Source organism: Phyllopteryx taeniolatus, chromosome 5 (genome assembly GCF_024500385.1).
Source record: "Phyllopteryx taeniolatus isolate TA_2022b chromosome 5, UOR_Ptae_1.2, whole genome shotgun sequence".
NCBI classification, from domain to species: domain Eukaryota; kingdom Metazoa; phylum Chordata; class Actinopteri; order Syngnathiformes; family Syngnathidae; genus Phyllopteryx; species Phyllopteryx taeniolatus.
This window is the reverse complement of record NC_084506.1, coordinates 8,850,181-8,867,115: the sequence shown is the minus strand read 5'-3', so window position 1 is coordinate 8,867,115 and position 16,935 is coordinate 8,850,181. Positions and strand designations below refer to the sequence as shown.

The window sequence follows — 16,935 nt, the reverse complement described above, 5'->3', positions numbered from 1 at the left end:
CTCAGACTCTTATATTTTTTGTCTTTTTTTTCAGATAATCAGACAACGATAACCCAAATAAACATAAAATGCTGATTTTATTTATTAAAGGAAAGGGGGAAAAAAACTATTCCAAGCTACCTCGCCCTGTGTGAAAAAGTTCCCCCTCGCATTGCTTGACCCTCTGTATTCAAAATCAGATGTTTTGTGCATCGATTACCCTGACCCAGTGAATGTGTCAATGTTAGTTGATTTTTATTTTAATTATTGATTTTTGGGGGGACTTTGTGTATGCAACGGGACAACAAAACGCGACTTTTGAGCGGAAGGCTGATTGTTGAAGGCTGGTGTTGGCTGGTATCCATGGAGACGGGAGCAGCCTTTGCCGAGTGCGAACAGGAAGAGGAGGGTCGCTTTTTTTTTTTTGGGGTGGTGTGTTTTGTTGCGTTTAGCGTTAGCATCGGGCGCTCCAAGCCATGGACATCCCGGCCACTATCCGACGACGTTTGGAGGACTTTTCCCGTAATGTCTTCGTGGAGCAGAGGGAGCCTGGCCACACGTCGTCAGCACACGGTAACGGATTTGGGGATTTATGTATTTCATACATTTCATACACAATGTGCTCGACGTGATGCTGCCGGCTAGCGCGGCTAACGATACGAATGTCGCCTTCCCCCCCCCCCACGACTCCGCGTCACAAGTCCCCTCTTCGTGTCTGCTTTTTTGTCTTCCCAGACAGACGCGTTTTGTCCAGTCTGCCGCTCCAGATGTCTCTGTTCTTCAACATGTGCTTCTTCCCCCTGTGGTGGATCAGTGAGATTGTCATGCTGCGCCTCAAAGTACGAACCGACTTTTGGACTGCTCACGTCAACGTGTTGGATCAGTAATAAAAGTGTGTTCAGCCATTAATATGCTCTTTTAGACACAGTTTTGTTTTCTTTTCCTCTTTGGCCCGGAGGACACGACGTCCACAATTTCCCAAAACAATTTGAAATGTGGACTCGTCGGCCCACAGAACACTTTTCCACTTCGCATCGGTCCATCTTCGATGAGCTCGGGCCCAGAGAAGCCCGCGCTGTTTGTGATAAATGGCTTTCGCTTTGCATAGTAGAGTTTTAAGTTGCCCTTCCGGATGTAGCGCCGAACTGCATTGACTGACATTGGTTTTCTGAAGTGTTCCTGAGCCCATGCGGTGATATCCTTCACACATCGATGTCGCTTTTTGATCCTGTGCGGCCCGAGGGATCGAAGGTCACCGGCATTCAATGTCGTTTTTTTGTCAAAGTGTCCTTTTCAAATCTGCAGCAGAAGGTATTCAAGTCGTCGTCTTTTATTGTTCTCTGCTTGCGGTGATGATCGCCTGTAGTCGGTTCGTTGTAGTTGATCGTAATCCTCGCCAAACTGCTTTTCCGGCGTTTCTGCATAATTTCCTTTGTCAGCTGGTTTCTGGCCTGAACAGGGCTCTGTGCCCACTCCGACAGACGTCCTCTTTGGCCTGGGCGAAGTTGCCGACGTTTTGCAGCGAACCGCAGCTTGTTGTTAATTGAACATTGGAAATGTCTTCGTTGGAACACAAACACATCTTCACAGAAGCTGATATAGGATGTAATAGTGTCCGTATATTCATCCAAGCTGCCAGTTGAAGTTTGAAATACACTCCAATCTGTGCAGTCTAAACAGTCTCGAAGTTCCATCGTAGCTTCATTGGTCCACTTCTTTACTGTTTTCACAACAGGTTTCGCACATTCAAGTTTGTGCCTTTACGTTGCGTTAAGTGACTTAACCAGTCATCAGACGAGCACGAGTCGTTCAGCTAGAAAGTTCTTTTCCCTGGCGGGACCATCTGATTGTATTTAGGGAGTTCGTGATTGAAGTTTGCTTTGTTAAAGTCCCCAAGAATAACGAGGTGTGAAGTTTTTTTCGAGTTCGTCTACTTAATCAGCTAGTTTTTTACAGTGCAGCATTAGTGTTAGCTTGTGGGGGGGAGTATGGGATGTAAACACCGGCGACTATGAATACAGCAAACTCACGCGGCAAGCAGAATGACTTCCAGTTGAAAAACACCGAGTCCAAGTCCGGGCTGCAGTGTGCGGGGAGCTCAGTGACATCAGTCCACCATTTTTCGTGGATGTAGCATATTCCACTCCCTTTTGTTTCCCAGCTGTCATGGGGCAGGAGGCGGGGTACACCCTGAGCTGGTTGCCAGCCAATCGCAGGGCACATACAAACAAACAACATTCGCACTCACATTCACACCTACGGGCAATTTAGAGTCCCCAATTAATGCATGTTTTTGGGATGTGGGAGGAAACCCACGCAGGTACGGGGAGAACATGCAAACTCCACACAGGCGGGGCCGGGGATTGAACCCGTGTCCGCAGAACTGTGAGGCTGACGCTCTAACCAGTCTCCAAGAAAAAATAGCTGTATGAGTGCAGCAGTTCTGATGTCGCAAGCAACCGCATGGAATAATTAAACAACCGCAGTAACTACAGTATAATTGTTGGTTAACCACATCATTTTTTTGTTTTACTAGTATTCTGCTTTGCCTGACTACTACAAGTTCATCCTCGTAACTGTCCTCATCCTGATGACTGTGATTGAGGCCATCAGACTTTATCTCGGCTATGTGGGGAACCTGCGGGAAAAGGTAGCACATCACTGACAATAAAATGAATTTTGAGAATCGATCCAACACCCGTCACACAAATGGAGAACATTTACTTTCAGGAGCCCAAAGTAGCGAAATAATTGGATTGCGTTTTCTGTTTGTGGAAGATTGCAGAGTTGGCTGGATTTTGGCTGCTGAGCATCTTGCTGCAGTTGCCACAAATCCTCTTTCAGCTCTTCAATGAAGCCATTCTCGTCCAGCCCTTGGAGAGAGGCATTCATATCGTTCTAGCGCTTTTCATCCTTACACAGGTACGCCGTTTCCTTTCATCACGGGACGGGACACGAATACGTCCGTCATCGGCATTATTGTGAATGAGTGAATTGCATCACAAGTTACATGAGCAAAATCCTTCTCCTTGAATCCCTCAGGCGGTTGCTGGTTTTGTGGCTCTCCGGGACTTGGTCAGACATACAGGAAGTCAATTCCATCTCCGCCAGTTTGACTGAAACATTTGTTTATCAACTTCGCACATCCAGAGCACCTCATATCAATGTCATATGTTGTTTTTGTAAAATGTAAAAAAAAACATTCATAAAGAGAAAACAAACGTATTTATTTTTGTATTTTGTTGACATTTCATGGGATTGCACTATTGTTTGCTGTGTTTGTAAATAATAAAAACTTGTGCATACATTTTAAAATGTTGATTTGTTATTACTGAATTGTATCCAGACCAATCTTATGATCCCATCATTAATGAATTAACAATTATTTGACACCAACATCATTGGGACCTTGTTACCTCGATGCTTTCGCATGTTCCTGTATGTCCGTTCAAGTAGGTTCCAATCACTGGCCAGAGTGTCCGTCATGGACGCTGGATGGGATGGTCTTGTGGTGACTGGCCTCTCCGGAGCAGTACCGTGACGGACCTTCTCTTCTGAGTTTGGGGGCCTGACAGTGCCACTCACCTATGGTGCCACCCTGTGGATGCGGAGGGCTTTGCTACAGGGGGTAAAACAACCTTTGGTCCTTTTTCTAAAGTTGACTCGCTCAGTCTGAGGGAAAAGGAAAAACATGCAAATGTTTGTGATTATCTTAACAACACGTTATTCAAGTGGAACCACAATATTCAGAAATAATGTACAACTTACAACCAATAAAAAGACAAATTTGCCTCAGTTATAACACAAACCAGCATGGGGATGTTGTCGTGGAAGACGTAAGCGTTGCCCCGAAACATCCCAGGGTCTCGGAAAGGATGCTGGTTCCGCTGTACTTTAAAACAGCACTTTCTTTTTTAATTGCTACATCGAAGGCTTTTAATGTCATTGCAGGACTTTTGTTCAATCAAATGTGACAAACTGCCATTCACCTTTCCATACATCCCTCACCATCTTAACTTTCCCTTTACACCCAGCCATGCTGCGCGTACACTTTATAGAAACTGAATCAAGTGGCCGATATTGAAGTCGGGAGGGAAAAAAAAAAAAAAAATTTCAAAGAATGGGATGGTCATAATAATAACAAGGTGTGAGTTCAACGATTGCTATTCTGTCAATTTTAGTAAAGCACGCATCCATTTCTCCATCCATCCACAATCAAGTTTTACCTGTGTCCTTGCAGGTCTGTGTACCGTAGTACAGGCACAAAAAAATTGGGGTGTGAAATGGGCTTTCTCTGACAGATTTCGGAGACGAGATCTCGGCGGTTAAGCTCTCGAAATGGGAGATGTTTAAGCAATCCAACTAAACAAAATACAAAACCAAAGTGATCAGTTGTTTCTCAGCCGAAGCCACAGTATTTAGCAGAAACACACAATATTAACTTAAAAGTACATAACAACGATTTTGCTCTTGTATTGGATTTCATTAAACTGTAGTTGTATGTACCATCGAGTATAAATCAACTGTCTGTGTCAATATTAAAGACCAACCTTCAGTAAAAGCCCCTTCCTCTCTCTCGTCTCGCCATTTGGTGTTGGGTTTGTCTGCAAGTGCAGCGGGCAGATCCTGGTGGACGTAGTAACGATTTGGCGTCATTGAGGAATTTCTGTCTCTGCAATGGTTATCATCACCGGCGATGCTGGACGGCAGGCGCCTTGTGGGAACAATGTCAAACATGGGACGACGAAGACTGAAACGAGAAGGACATTTGTGATGCTGACTGAACTGACTGAAAATGTATTTCATGGTCCCAGTTTTACCTGTCCGATGTTCCACCGAAGGGTGATAGCCCTGGAAGAGTGACACAAATTGAAACATTTGGAACTTCTGCATGCAAAACAAATTGTTAAGGGTGCGCCGTTCCACTCACGAGCGACGCAATGCTGCTGCTGCTGCTGCTGTTGATGAGGATGAGGATGCTGTTGCTGTAGCTGCTGCTGATGAAGGTGGCGATTATAATGCTGCGGCTGATGATGACGATGGTAATGCGGCTGCTGAAGATAATGTTGCGGCTGCTGATGATGATGTTGCTGTAGATGATGATGGTACTGATGTTGAAGCTGCTGCAGGTGTTGCTGGGCCGGGTGCAAGAATCTTGGAGGTCGCTGAAGGAGAGCGCTGAGTTGCAGCAGCTTTGATGAATATCTCCACTGTGCTCTGTCTCTTTGTTGGTCTGATGGAGGCAAACGTCAACACGCGCACACACACACAAATCGACAACATCAGACATTCCAACACGTCTTCATGGCTTACATTCAGAGTCTGTGCACTGCACCCAAACGGTGGCGACCAAAAACGCTTCTGCAGCGTCAGTAAAAAACTACAACATTAGATCAAAGTCTTTTACAAAGTGCACCTCTATGAGGTGAAATGGCTGCATAAGTGTTGAGGTTTGCGCATGCTCTCTTCTTGCAACGCATGTCTTCTTCTGCCCTCACGTCTTCTTGACAAGTTCCCTAAAACAGACCACAGGGGAACATTTACAATTTAACATTGATTTGAAAAACAAACCCCAATTCCAATGAAGTTGGGATGTAAATAAAAACAAAACAATGATCAGGTTTTGGGGGTTATCAACAGGCGCCCCTATAAGAAATTTACAGAGAGCCAGCAAGCGTTGACGGCTGGTTGTTGAGGTTGAAATGCTCCCATCCACAACATTCCCCCCTGCCCTCCCCGACTGTCGGTTGTCAAAGGTGGAGAACTTTGAGGAGCATGCACATTGAATCAGGCCCTAGCCACCGAGTGAGCTTTGCACACCACTGAGCCAGCATCTGTGATGGTATTGAGTGTGTGCTAGTTAGTGCCCACGGGATGGGTAACTTGCACATCTGTGAAGGCACCATTCACGCTGAAAGGTACATTTGGGTTTTGGAGCAACATATGCCGGCATCTAAGGAAAATCTTTTTCAGGGCACGTCCTGACTTATTTCAGCAAGACAGTGCCAACAGTGCCAAGCCACTTTCAACACGTGTTACAACAGAATGGCTTCATAGTAAAAGAGCGGCAGCACTAAAACTGGCCTGCAGTACACGCACGTCACCTATTGCAAATGTGTGGCGCATTATGAAACGCCACAACGAACACCTCGGACTGTACAAATGAAGTTGTACATCAGCCGAGAATGGGAAAGAATTCCACCTCTAAAGCGTCAACAATAAGTGTCCTCGGTTCCCAAACGCTGACTGAATGTTGTTAAAAGGAAAGGTAATATAACTCAATGGTAAATATGCCTTTGTCCCAGCTTTTTTGGGAACGTAGTGAATATTTGCAAAAAAACAACGTTTAACATTAAATATCTTGCATCATTGTAGTTGTTTCAATTGAATATAGGTAGAAAAGGATCTTTAGATCATCATATTCTATTTTTATGTACGTTTTACACGACGTCCCAACATTATTGGAACCGGGTACAGTGTTTCCTTGACTTAGGAGTGCACTAACTTACTTACTTAGTAAGTTATGTTCATTTTTTGCTTTGTGTTGTGAGTTAAAATTTGAGGGACGACTCAACGTGGCGACGGGGTAGTGGACCCGGGCATCCAAATTGGGGGAGACATCCAAATTAGATGGTGGGCATTCAATAAGTGTGAATGAAGATAGTGAGTTGTAAATTTTGCCCACTGCAATTGTTTCATTTAAGATGAGTAAAAACGGAGGTTGCGACGTAGGGCTGTATTCTTGTAGACGGTGCATCTGCGGCGGGTTGCAAATGCCAACGGATCCTGATTTTTGTGCGAGTGCAAGGCTCGCTGTGTGTTTGCCAATTTGGCAGACAGCTTTGCGCCAAACTGGGCATTCCAGCACTGCGAGGGTGTGCCTGGCAGAGTGAAAATTTGATGGCAGAAAGTTGATCTAAACCTACGCCTGTTCAGACCATGTCTGAACCGGCACAGGCTAGACTGACGGTCTAATGCAATTTTGGTGAATTTGATCCGGGATGGGCTGACAGATACTGAGCTCAGCGGACATATTTATATCACCAGCACATTCTGTATTTAAAAAGGGTACCCACTCACATTGTCAGTTGCCACATCATGGCCAGAGCAATGAGAATGGTCCAGTCACGCACAGATGGCTGCCGTTACACATCGTCCAATTACGCGCAGAGAATGGTGCCAGGTCTCTGTCAAGACTGTCAGTCGAACCATATTTGAAAGGAATGAGTGGAGCCGCTTTGATTGGTGGCGACTGAAGTCGGCCGTAAACACACTTACAGTGGCGCAGATGGCCTGCTCTCAGATCTACAAAATTACCAACACTGGTCTAACCAGCCTCTGGCGCACAGTTGCGCCCACCCGCCTTGCCGGATTGACGCCATTCAAGAAATTAGGGCCCATCGAGTTTTAAGTTAAAAGTTCATTGATTTACCGGCTAAAATGTTTGGGTAAATTGTATTGTTGGTGTTTTAAGGCGATAGTGATCAACTTGATTACCTTGAGAGGCTCAAAGCCTTGCCAAAGGGTCACATGACTGATCCCTGCATGGTCAGTATTTGCTGTAGGGATCACGCTTTTCCTGGCTGGAATATTTACCTTGATAGGCAAAGGGTTGATATAATTCAATATCAGCAATTTCATGGGAATTCCATTCATATGGCTTTATATCATATTTTATAGCATATATTACACATTGAAGATTCAAGATGTTTATTTGTCATATGCACAGTAAAAACATAAGGGTAACACAGAGCAATGAAGGTCTTACTTGGCCAGTCTCCCTCCACTTATACAAAGAATATGAAAGATTAAAAAAAGAAATTATAAAAGCTAATGAAATGCTGAAAAATGGGGGGGGGGGGGGGGGGTCTGGGCAATGTACATAAAAACAATTTAAAAACAATGATAATTAAAAAAAAAAAAAAAAAAAGGACAGTGTATGAATGTATTGAATTTGGCAGTCGTAATAGTGCAAAAAAAAATCTGAATAAAATGTGCAAAGATGTAGGCATTTGACCATTCAAGTAATGCAGTGTGCAGAGGCATTGCACAGTGGAAACAATTCAAGTGAGCAGGATTAGAAAAGAAAAATGCTTCACAGTGCGGTTCATAGATTGTGTTATCATTAGTGTGTGTTGTGGATGTGTACTGTCTCTGATAACATTCTGTGCCCTCTTTGTGACACGGCTGTCATAAATGCAGTGTAGTGCTGTGAAGGCTCCTCCACAGATGTGTTGTGCAGTTTTAATAAGACGCTGGAGAGCCTTCCAGTCCTGTATGGTACAGTTCCCATACCATACTGTGATGATTCCATATGTCATACCTTCCATTTTCTCCCGTGTCGTCTAAGTGGGCTTTCTTGGATGCTCTCTTTTTGTGCATTCTCAATCTCCTGCGGAAAGTCAGACTCCTGCAAAGATCATTTCATGGTGTTGAAGATCTGTTGTAAAGTACCATTCAAAGGTTTTGCTCATGCTATAAATGAGAAAGTGTGTCCAAATGTTTGACATTCAACAGTTATTTGCAGAATAGATAAATGACTCTAGTATTGTCTTACAATATGTTGAACTTGTTGTACAGGTTGTATCCTACTTTTCAGCCTGTTTCTTTCTTTGCGAGTCATTTTCTTCTTATTCTTGACTGGAGATTGCTTTGGAGAGGAGATGCAGATAAACACATGTTTTTTTTTTTTATTTGATTCAAATCTGATTAGAATCAGAGAAAAAAAGTTCTTTTGTAGAAACACATCATTATACCTCTGCATGTTCAGTTTGTGGCTGTGCGAGCAAATGTAATGGAAGTCCATCAGAATCTGAACTATTGGAACCACTTGTGCTGCAAAAGCAAAAAAGAAATAGTCACGTTCAAGCTGATTTTAATAACACATCGATCACGGTATAAAGTCTGAAATTATTGGCATGATTTACCAACGATCAGGTTAACCTACACAATCGAAGTGATCCAAGACAACAGCTTTTCTATAAATTCGACTTTCAGGAAAGACAATGATGAACAAGTGTGAACTGATTCTGTTTGAGGTTCACTCACTCATTCATTTCATTACATATTTTCACTTGTTTCATCTTGCTTAAAATCTTTTTTTACTGATTATCAAACACGACATTCTTTGTGATAAAGAAATTGTAGATGTGGGACGTGTCTCGTCCACCGGGCCGCTCTCGGGTGGACTCCCGGGCCCGTGTTTGTGGCATAAGATGCATATAAAATCAAACTCCGGGTTTTCCAACAAATATTTAAATATAGTTAGATTGCAACTCAATGTGTAAGATTATATTACCCAGATTCCAAATCAAATACAGAGAAGTCGGTATCCAATTCTTTGCCCAGTTGTCTGACTTCATCTCTCAACAGAGCTGCGAGTTCTTTCAGACAGTAAGTCACCTGCAGCGAGATTATTAAACTAATTCAAGCAGTGAGCTGCATGCGTTCAGGTCAACTTAATCGCTGTTCTCTTACCTTCATCGGATCGGGGTCACAATAGTCAAGTAAGGTGTCACAAAAGCAAAAACCCAGCGACTTAAGGTCCTGAGTGGTAAAATGGGTTCCCTTCCGATCACCTGATGAAAAGTCAGACTTGAGACACACACTAAAAGCGTACACATAGCGCAACACATTCAGAAGGTGTAAACCAACCCAGCGTGGAACCTCCAAAGGTGACCTCCATAGTGTAGCTGTTTTTTATACCGAGTCTCCACATGGCGACTCGTCCCGTTCCCTCTTTGCTTCTCTGCACCTGGAATTTACAGCTCTTGAAGGAGAACTGTGGAAACAGGATGCAGGCAGTCGTGACTAGCAGTTTGAAAATGTGCAGACCAAAATATTAGCGTATAATACCTTGTTTCTGACATTCTTGCTCAGCATCAGAGGGAAAACTCTTTCTTGAAGCTTTGGCGAATCATCGTCTCGGTTGTTACAACCGTACATAAAGACATTGTTTTTACGGTTGTGGCCATGAAAGTCACAGTAGAGAACTACATCTGTCTGCTTCATCAGTCTGAGGAATATAGACAATAACAGTATCCTCAGTTTGTTTATCTTGATAGTTTGTCAATCAATCTAATAGATAGTAAAGAAAGAAAGCACTAAGCCCTATTTTATGGAGCCAATGTGGATATTAGTTAAGTAAATCCACTGAGAAGAAACAATTGATTAGCAAATGTGTCTGTCTGCCTTTAATCTGCCATTAGAGCCATTTTATGTTTCGCTAGGAGCCCCCATCTCAAACTAGACTAAAGAACATAAGCGGTTGGCTACAGACACAAATAATGTGCTACGTGACAGATAACCATGCACACTCGCAGGTACAATGTCACTGAGTAGGAACTAAACCCGCGCTGCCTACACGGAAGTCAGGTGAGTGAACCGCTACGCCATCAGTGACTTAATAAAAGTTATTATGCAATAGAATACTAAAAGATACTGCTCACTTTTCCACCATGTTCCGGGTGTGCCATACGCATGGGAAAGAATCCCTGAGCATAGTCTTGTAATTCCTGTTGAGGTCCCTGCCTGCCAGAGAACAGCGGTAATTGCCAACCACCACACCGTCTGGGTTCAGCATTGGCACCACCTGCACCGTAGGATGGAGAAAGAAAATCATTTGAAAATGACTGGCATGAGGCACAGAAATCACACATATATATTGTTTGACGACTTGGTCAAGTCACACAACATACAAAAGCAACGACATCACTACTCTGTATTAAATAATAAAACCCACGAGAATCATCTCCTCAATCTAGTCAGCCCTATACTTTCTCACCTTAAAAACAAAGGTGTCCCGCAGAAGTTGAGCATCATCAGAGTTCCCGAGCAGGAAGTCCAGGAATCCCTCCATCAACCAGGACGCATTGGTTTCTCCCGGGTGTACTCGGGCCGTGACCACAACAGCTCTCTTGGTTTTGCCCTCGTCTTCTTGGTCGCCAGCCCGTGACGTTACTGTCAGCACATACACTGCGTTGCCAGCCAGACTGTGGCACAGCACCCGCACTTTGCAGAATGACACCACTGCTGGGTTGGATGAAATGTGCCTAAGATAGCGTTGTAGGTCTGAATAGGTGTAGGGGTAGCAGTGGGCGATGTAGCAAGTGTCAGATTCATATGGGAAATGGAGAGTCCATGCGAGCGAGTACAGGGCCTTTGACTCATTGGTATCCTTGGCATTCTGAATTGAGACAGACATGGAACTCTGTGAGACACAACATTAGTGTTGAGGAAGGGTTAGGTTCTATTCATCTATTCATGCATCCAGCTATCCATCCATTCATGCATACATACATAATTAGACCACTTGGTGAAGGTTATGGGTGAGCAAGGGCGTACCGATCCCACGGGCTGAACTGCTTACCAGTCAATTACAGGGCACATACAGAAACAGACAACTATTCACACTAACATTGTCAAGTGGGAACTGAACCTTTGCTGTTTGCATTGTTAAAAGATTTCACTGGAAAACAAACAAACAAACGATGACAAATGTCTGATCATCTAAAGATGTGCAAAAATACACACTGTATGTATATTCAGCTATGGAAAATAGAGTTCAGTTTAACACAAAGCAATCAATTCATGATTAATAAGTTGGCGTCTTTAATAGGGACGATAATTCTTGAAAAATTCTTCTAAAGGTGGTCGAAAATTGCACCATACAAAACACTAACAAACAACATGTACCCACCAATTCTTACTTTGATCTGAACATTTGAAGAAAGGTTTAAAATGATGACTGGAAAAATAAGAATGGATTAGATAGAAAGGAAATACCAAGGGCATTATGCACATATTGCCTACAGTACTAAGTTTGACCCTTTGGCAAGTTACTCAAAAGCCTGTTGAAAGACCAGTGGCATGCTGTAGTATCTTGTTCTCCACTCTGCGTAATCTCTGATCGGATGCCAAACTGCATTGCAGTTGGTGTTTTATGTTGATTGAATACAATCTAGATTTTCATTGCAACACATCTGCTGGTACATTGTCTATGATCATTTTTAACATCACTCCCACTACCGTGCTTCCCAAAGGTAAAATAACCCATTTTACCATTGCTCAAAATCTGCGCTGCCACGTGAGGAAGCTCATAAATGTAACAATGATTGAACTTATCGCAAGCCACCAACCTGACTGCGGTAGTATATGATGTTGGAGCCAGTACGTTTCCATCCAACAGTGTTCTCCTTAGCAGCTCTCTCAGAGTAGAGCAGAGGCTTCATGCCCTGGGAGTAAAGGCTGCGGCGCTTCATCAAGTTGACAATAGTGAAGCGGTAGGTCACCCCGGCCTTCATGTTCCTGACTCTGAAGTAAAACCACTGCGTGTGTTTGCTGGTGTACATGTCTGTCTGGAGGGTGAGTTCATAGTCATAGGGACCCCTGAGCAGTAGACAATAGCATCGATTAGGCTAACCAAAGGGTCAAAATGATGAAATCCAATCAAAGACTCACACTTGCACGGCCTTCTGAAGGTTTCCACTCTCAAATCGTGATTCAAACTCCAGTGAGAGGTCTGTCTGGTGGACGTCGTTAGCAGAAGAACAGGTGCTAGTCACAGACACCCGTGAGCCTCCAACACGAGAGCATGTGAAGTAGGGACACTTATTGTCTTAAAAAGAACGAGAAACAGAATAGATCGGGAATCCATTTTTTATCAAATAAATCTTTCATGGATACCTCATGTCAGGATGTACCTACTTTGTTAAAGTGTTATAGTTTTATTCCCTTACCGGGTGTCTTATTTTTCATCTATACTTTAATGCAGTGGTGCCACAGAACGCTTCTATTTCCGCCCCCAGCCGACTCGCAAACGGCGGCCAAGTTCACAGAACCAATCATTTCATCAACTGATTCAGTTCATTACGTTCACTGAAAAGATTGGTTCTTTTGAACGGAACGTTCGCGAACAAAACGGCACTCGACTGCACGTTGGTCGCGTGATACGTCACTAAAAATAAAATAAGGCCACAACTAGCGAAAATTTGTAAAAAAACAAAACAAACGTCTTGTATTGGCTCTCCTTAGATGTTGGCCAGTAAGTATATGTGGAATATTCACATTTGGTGTGCAGTAATGTTCACATACAAAGTTACCCTGGTCAATGCAATAGACAAGTTGTCTGCTCTCCTCCCCAGGTGGAAAGGGTATCTTCTCATGACCAGTTGGGTGATAGAAAGGTTCAGGCCTTGGAGGTTCCCACTCTATGATACAGAAATGCAGTATGAATATTAAATTGGCAATCATCAGAATCCTTATGGACTGTTCCGGGGGTAATCAAATGTCAATGTCAAAAATTGGAAATGTCGCATTACCAATGTGATGGATTGCATTACTGACGACCTCACACTCTACTGGCCAACGGGGGCAGGAGATAGATGGGAACTGAACCAGATCCAGTGGTGCTCGAAGACTGAAAACTGGGCGTCCACCATCAAACTCTACGCGCAGCTGCCTGGTTCGCAGGGTCTGACTTATCGATACTAAGGAGACACACAAATTACCGTAATTTTTCGTGTATAATGCGCATTTTCCCCCCCTTTTATGTCAAAAGTCAATAGTGCGCATACATAGGTATAGAGGCAAATGGAAAAAAACTTTCACACTTTATAAATGTATGCCGCCATCTAGTGGTTATGAAAAAGCTGTACACTTTCATTCCAATATGGCACTGCCACCTAGTGGTTATAAAAGAAGTGTGGCCTACACTTTCATTGCAATATGACAGGGATATGTATGACTGCATAGATGTACAGTTGTGCACACAAGTTTACATACCCTGGCAGAATTTGTGAAATTGTATTTATTTTATTTTTTTTAAATATGACTGATGACTGAACAACAACCATCATTAATTTATTTATGGTTATGTTTTGTTGAATGATAATGCTTTTCTGAAATGCTTGACCGTTTAATTTGAATCCAAGTAAAATAAAATTAAATGTGTTTCCCCTGGTCCTTCATCTTTTCTTTAAACAATTGTACCCACCTTACAAATTCTGCCTGAGTAATCAAAAATTTGAGCACAATTGTGTGTTTTGCCATTTACTAAATAAAAGTAGGGCTGTGAATTTCAAAATAAGAGCAAGTAAATAAAAAAAGTCTTACGTGTTCAAATAAAGTGCTTAACTTCAGAATAATTCTTTGAAAAAACTAACAAAATACAGATAATACTCATCATATGGGTAGAAGCAAAATCATGCATTGTAAAAATGCATTATACATAGGTAGAAGAGTTTTCCATAATTTTGTGGTCAACTTTAGGGGTGCGTACTATACATGGATGCGCATTATACACGAGAAATGATGGTATATCTTCATTTAACTCTTTATTTGTCAAGGTTCTTGTTCCTTCCATAGTACAGTATGTGGATAGGATACATTTCTCATTAACACTGTCCATTACTTTAGCTTGAAAAAAACAGCTTTGCTCATTTGACCAGAGAGTACAGTATGCTAAATAGGACTGCTATATATCTCAGTGACAAAGGAGCCTATTTCATTAATAATGATTAGGCATTAGGTTTGAGGGCCACATCAGATGCTCTATATTGAAACCATGCAGGGTACTTACAAAATAAATCTTTTTACATAAGGGACAGTAAACACACATGAAAACTGCTTACACTGCCTTTTCCCTGCTACATCCTCTTTATCCTCCTCTCTGTTGGAGTCATTGGTGTCAGATTTGTCCAATTGGTAGGTGTTCCACCAATTCCTGATCACAGGGCCGGCCATGGCTGATGTTTTCCCTCCCTAAATGGCAAAATGAGAGGTGTTTACTTATGTTGATAATTGTTGTTTTAGTTTGGGTTTGCAGACCTACCCTGCACAACAAGTTATTTTATTTAGCTACATGGAAAAGGGTAAACACTAACAAAGACAAAATGTAGTAGGCGGGCTACATACAATTGCATAAAAAATGTTACATGCTCACGCAGTTATTAATTGTGGGAATGCATAGTGAGTCAAGCATTCAATTAAAGAACGTGTGAAGTTGAGTAATGTTCCACACATTTCTAGTTAAAATGGTGACTTTTTCCACATGAAAATTACTGATAAGATTACGTATATGGAAACCAGTTAAGCAAAATGAATGTGATGTGATGTGCCAGAAGATGGTAGCACTTACTAATGGTAGCAGATGTCATCCACCTGATGCTCATAGCCCCTTGGTGGCATATTTGCATGATATCTGGGGATGGCTATGATATGTTGAGATTGGTATCTTCAACGCATTGCTTTTTTTTTTTTTTTTTTTTGCATTCAGCTTGTTAACAGCATATCTCAGTTGTCCTCTTTCTCTTCGGTTCCTATGTCTCTGAATGGAGAACATTCAGACCAATTGATATATTTAACAAAAATAGCTACATTAACAGTGTTTTTCATAAAGTTGAAACACAGAAAAGAACAGCTGTAGTACATTTACAATCTATTGAAATAGTAAAAGCACATAATTGTGATAGACACACAGGCAATGATGCAGCAATGATGTCATACTATCTATATTTTGTAAATCTAAATATTTCAAAGCATATACTAAAGGGTCCAATCAGATTGCACTGATGTCATTCCTATGCTGCTTGAATTGAAGGCATTAATTTCCACTGCATCATACTGAGAGCCGAACTCTACACCACTGCAAACTGCATCCACAAGCATATTTTTGATCTCCTCTCCTGCAGTGTTAATCATAAATGCATAATATTATATTCTGTTCGTCCCAAACGTCTTCCATTTCAGGATTATGGAGGCCTCTGTGCTCTTGGGAACTTTAAGTGCAGTGGATTTTTTTTTGTAACCTTGGCCAGATCTGTGCCTTGCCACAATTCTGTCTATCAGCTCTTCAGGCAGTTCCTTTGACCTCATTGATTCTCATTTGCTCTGACATGCACTGTGAGCTGTAAGGACTTATATAGACCGGTGTGTGGCTTTCCTGATCAAGTCCAATCAGCATAATCAAACACAGCTGGACTCCAATGAAGGTGTAGAACCATTTGAAGGATGATCAGAAGAAATGGACAGCACCCGCTTTAAACATATGACTGTCACAGCAAAGGGTCTGAATACTTATGGCTGTGTGATATTTCAGTTTTTCTTTTTCAATAAATCAGCAAACATTTCAACAATTACGTTTTTTCTGTCAATATGGGGTGCTGTGTGTACAATAATGAGGGGGAAATTAACTTAAATGAGTTTAACAAATGGCTCCAATATAACGAAGAGTGAAAAATTTAAGGGGCCCTGAAAACTTTCCGTACCCACTGTACGTTCAAACTGTGCCCGGTAAATGTAGTCAAAATGGCCAAAAACTCCAACAAAGTAACGGTGGCGTTCGTTTGTCATCCTCGACTGTCTGACTGCAAACTTAGATATATAAAACAATTTTAATTGGATATTTAACACAAACATGACGGGAAATAACAGGACAACTTGTTCGTCTCCGTCCTCATATTGTTCATTACCCGCGGCTGCTAAATTACATAAGGTATTTAATCATATTTTTGATTCATGACGACTTACCTAACTTAACGTTGAATTTCATTCAGTCTTCATTGTGCAACAAAGATGTCGCCTAGCAACCGGCGGGCAGAGCAAGCAGCGCGAGATTGCCGCTACATGGTTAGCTTGACCACACTCGAAACTACAAATGGACCAAAATGCTCGCTTCCCATTCAGAGAATAACAATATGTTCGTTCAGTTCAAATAACGTTAATGAGGGCCTAGGGTTAAATGAAATAATGAATCTTATATTCTATAAAATCGCACATTAAGAGGACAAGGAGCTGTCGTTATGGCCAACCAAAATGGCCGTCACAGATAGTTCGTACATGCAGTAGTTGTACTAAATGTAACTTTAGTTGAATACCGTGGAAGCAGATTGTAGAGATCTAGCGCAGTAAACCCTTTTCACCACGGAGGGGGGCTATGAATCCCCCCATCCATTTTCT

The 16,935-nt window shown here is 42.3% G+C and overlaps 2 protein-coding genes across 4 annotated transcripts; one reads left to right on the top strand and one right to left on the bottom strand.

Annotated features, from left to right (window-relative positions):
- Window positions 1-10: 10 nt before the first annotated feature.
- Window positions 11-3,294, top strand: tmem17 (transmembrane protein 17). Of its 3 annotated transcripts, none has more exons than XM_061772840.1 (5): window positions 11-552; window positions 715-818; window positions 2,516-2,629; window positions 2,758-2,901; window positions 3,022-3,294. In XM_061772840.1, exons 1-5 carry the CDS (start codon window positions 456-458, stop codon window positions 3,097-3,099), a joined length of 537 nt encoding a protein of 178 aa, XP_061628824.1. In that variant the 5' UTR covers window positions 11-455; the 3' UTR covers window positions 3,100-3,294. The 3 variants fall into 3 exon arrangements, with proteins under 3 accessions (XP_061628824.1, XP_061628823.1, XP_061628825.1); XM_061772839.1 differs by having other exon boundaries at window positions 681-818; XM_061772841.1 differs by lacking the exons at window positions 11-552; window positions 715-818 and adding an exon at window positions 878-1,290.
- Window positions 3,186-16,805, bottom strand: agbl2 (AGBL carboxypeptidase 2). Its single transcript, XM_061772829.1, has 23 exons — window positions 16,507-16,805; window positions 15,116-15,304; window positions 14,610-14,739; window positions 13,299-13,466; window positions 13,080-13,187; window positions 12,439-12,595; window positions 12,117-12,366; window positions 10,763-11,164; window positions 10,428-10,570; window positions 9,835-9,994; window positions 9,634-9,760; window positions 9,457-9,557; window positions 9,278-9,381; window positions 8,736-8,814; window positions 8,537-8,629; window positions 8,303-8,389; window positions 7,477-7,575; window positions 5,396-5,495; window positions 4,910-5,212; window positions 4,800-4,830; window positions 4,530-4,729; window positions 4,206-4,341; window positions 3,186-3,651 (listed from the first exon to the last, which is right to left on the bottom strand). The coding sequence occupies exons 3-23, from the start codon at window positions 14,719-14,721 to the stop codon at window positions 3,561-3,563; spliced, it is 3,051 nt and encodes a 1,016-aa protein (XP_061628813.1). The 5' UTR covers window positions 14,722-14,739; window positions 15,116-15,304; window positions 16,507-16,805; the 3' UTR covers window positions 3,186-3,560.
- Between the last annotated feature and the right edge of the window lie 130 nt (window positions 16,806-16,935).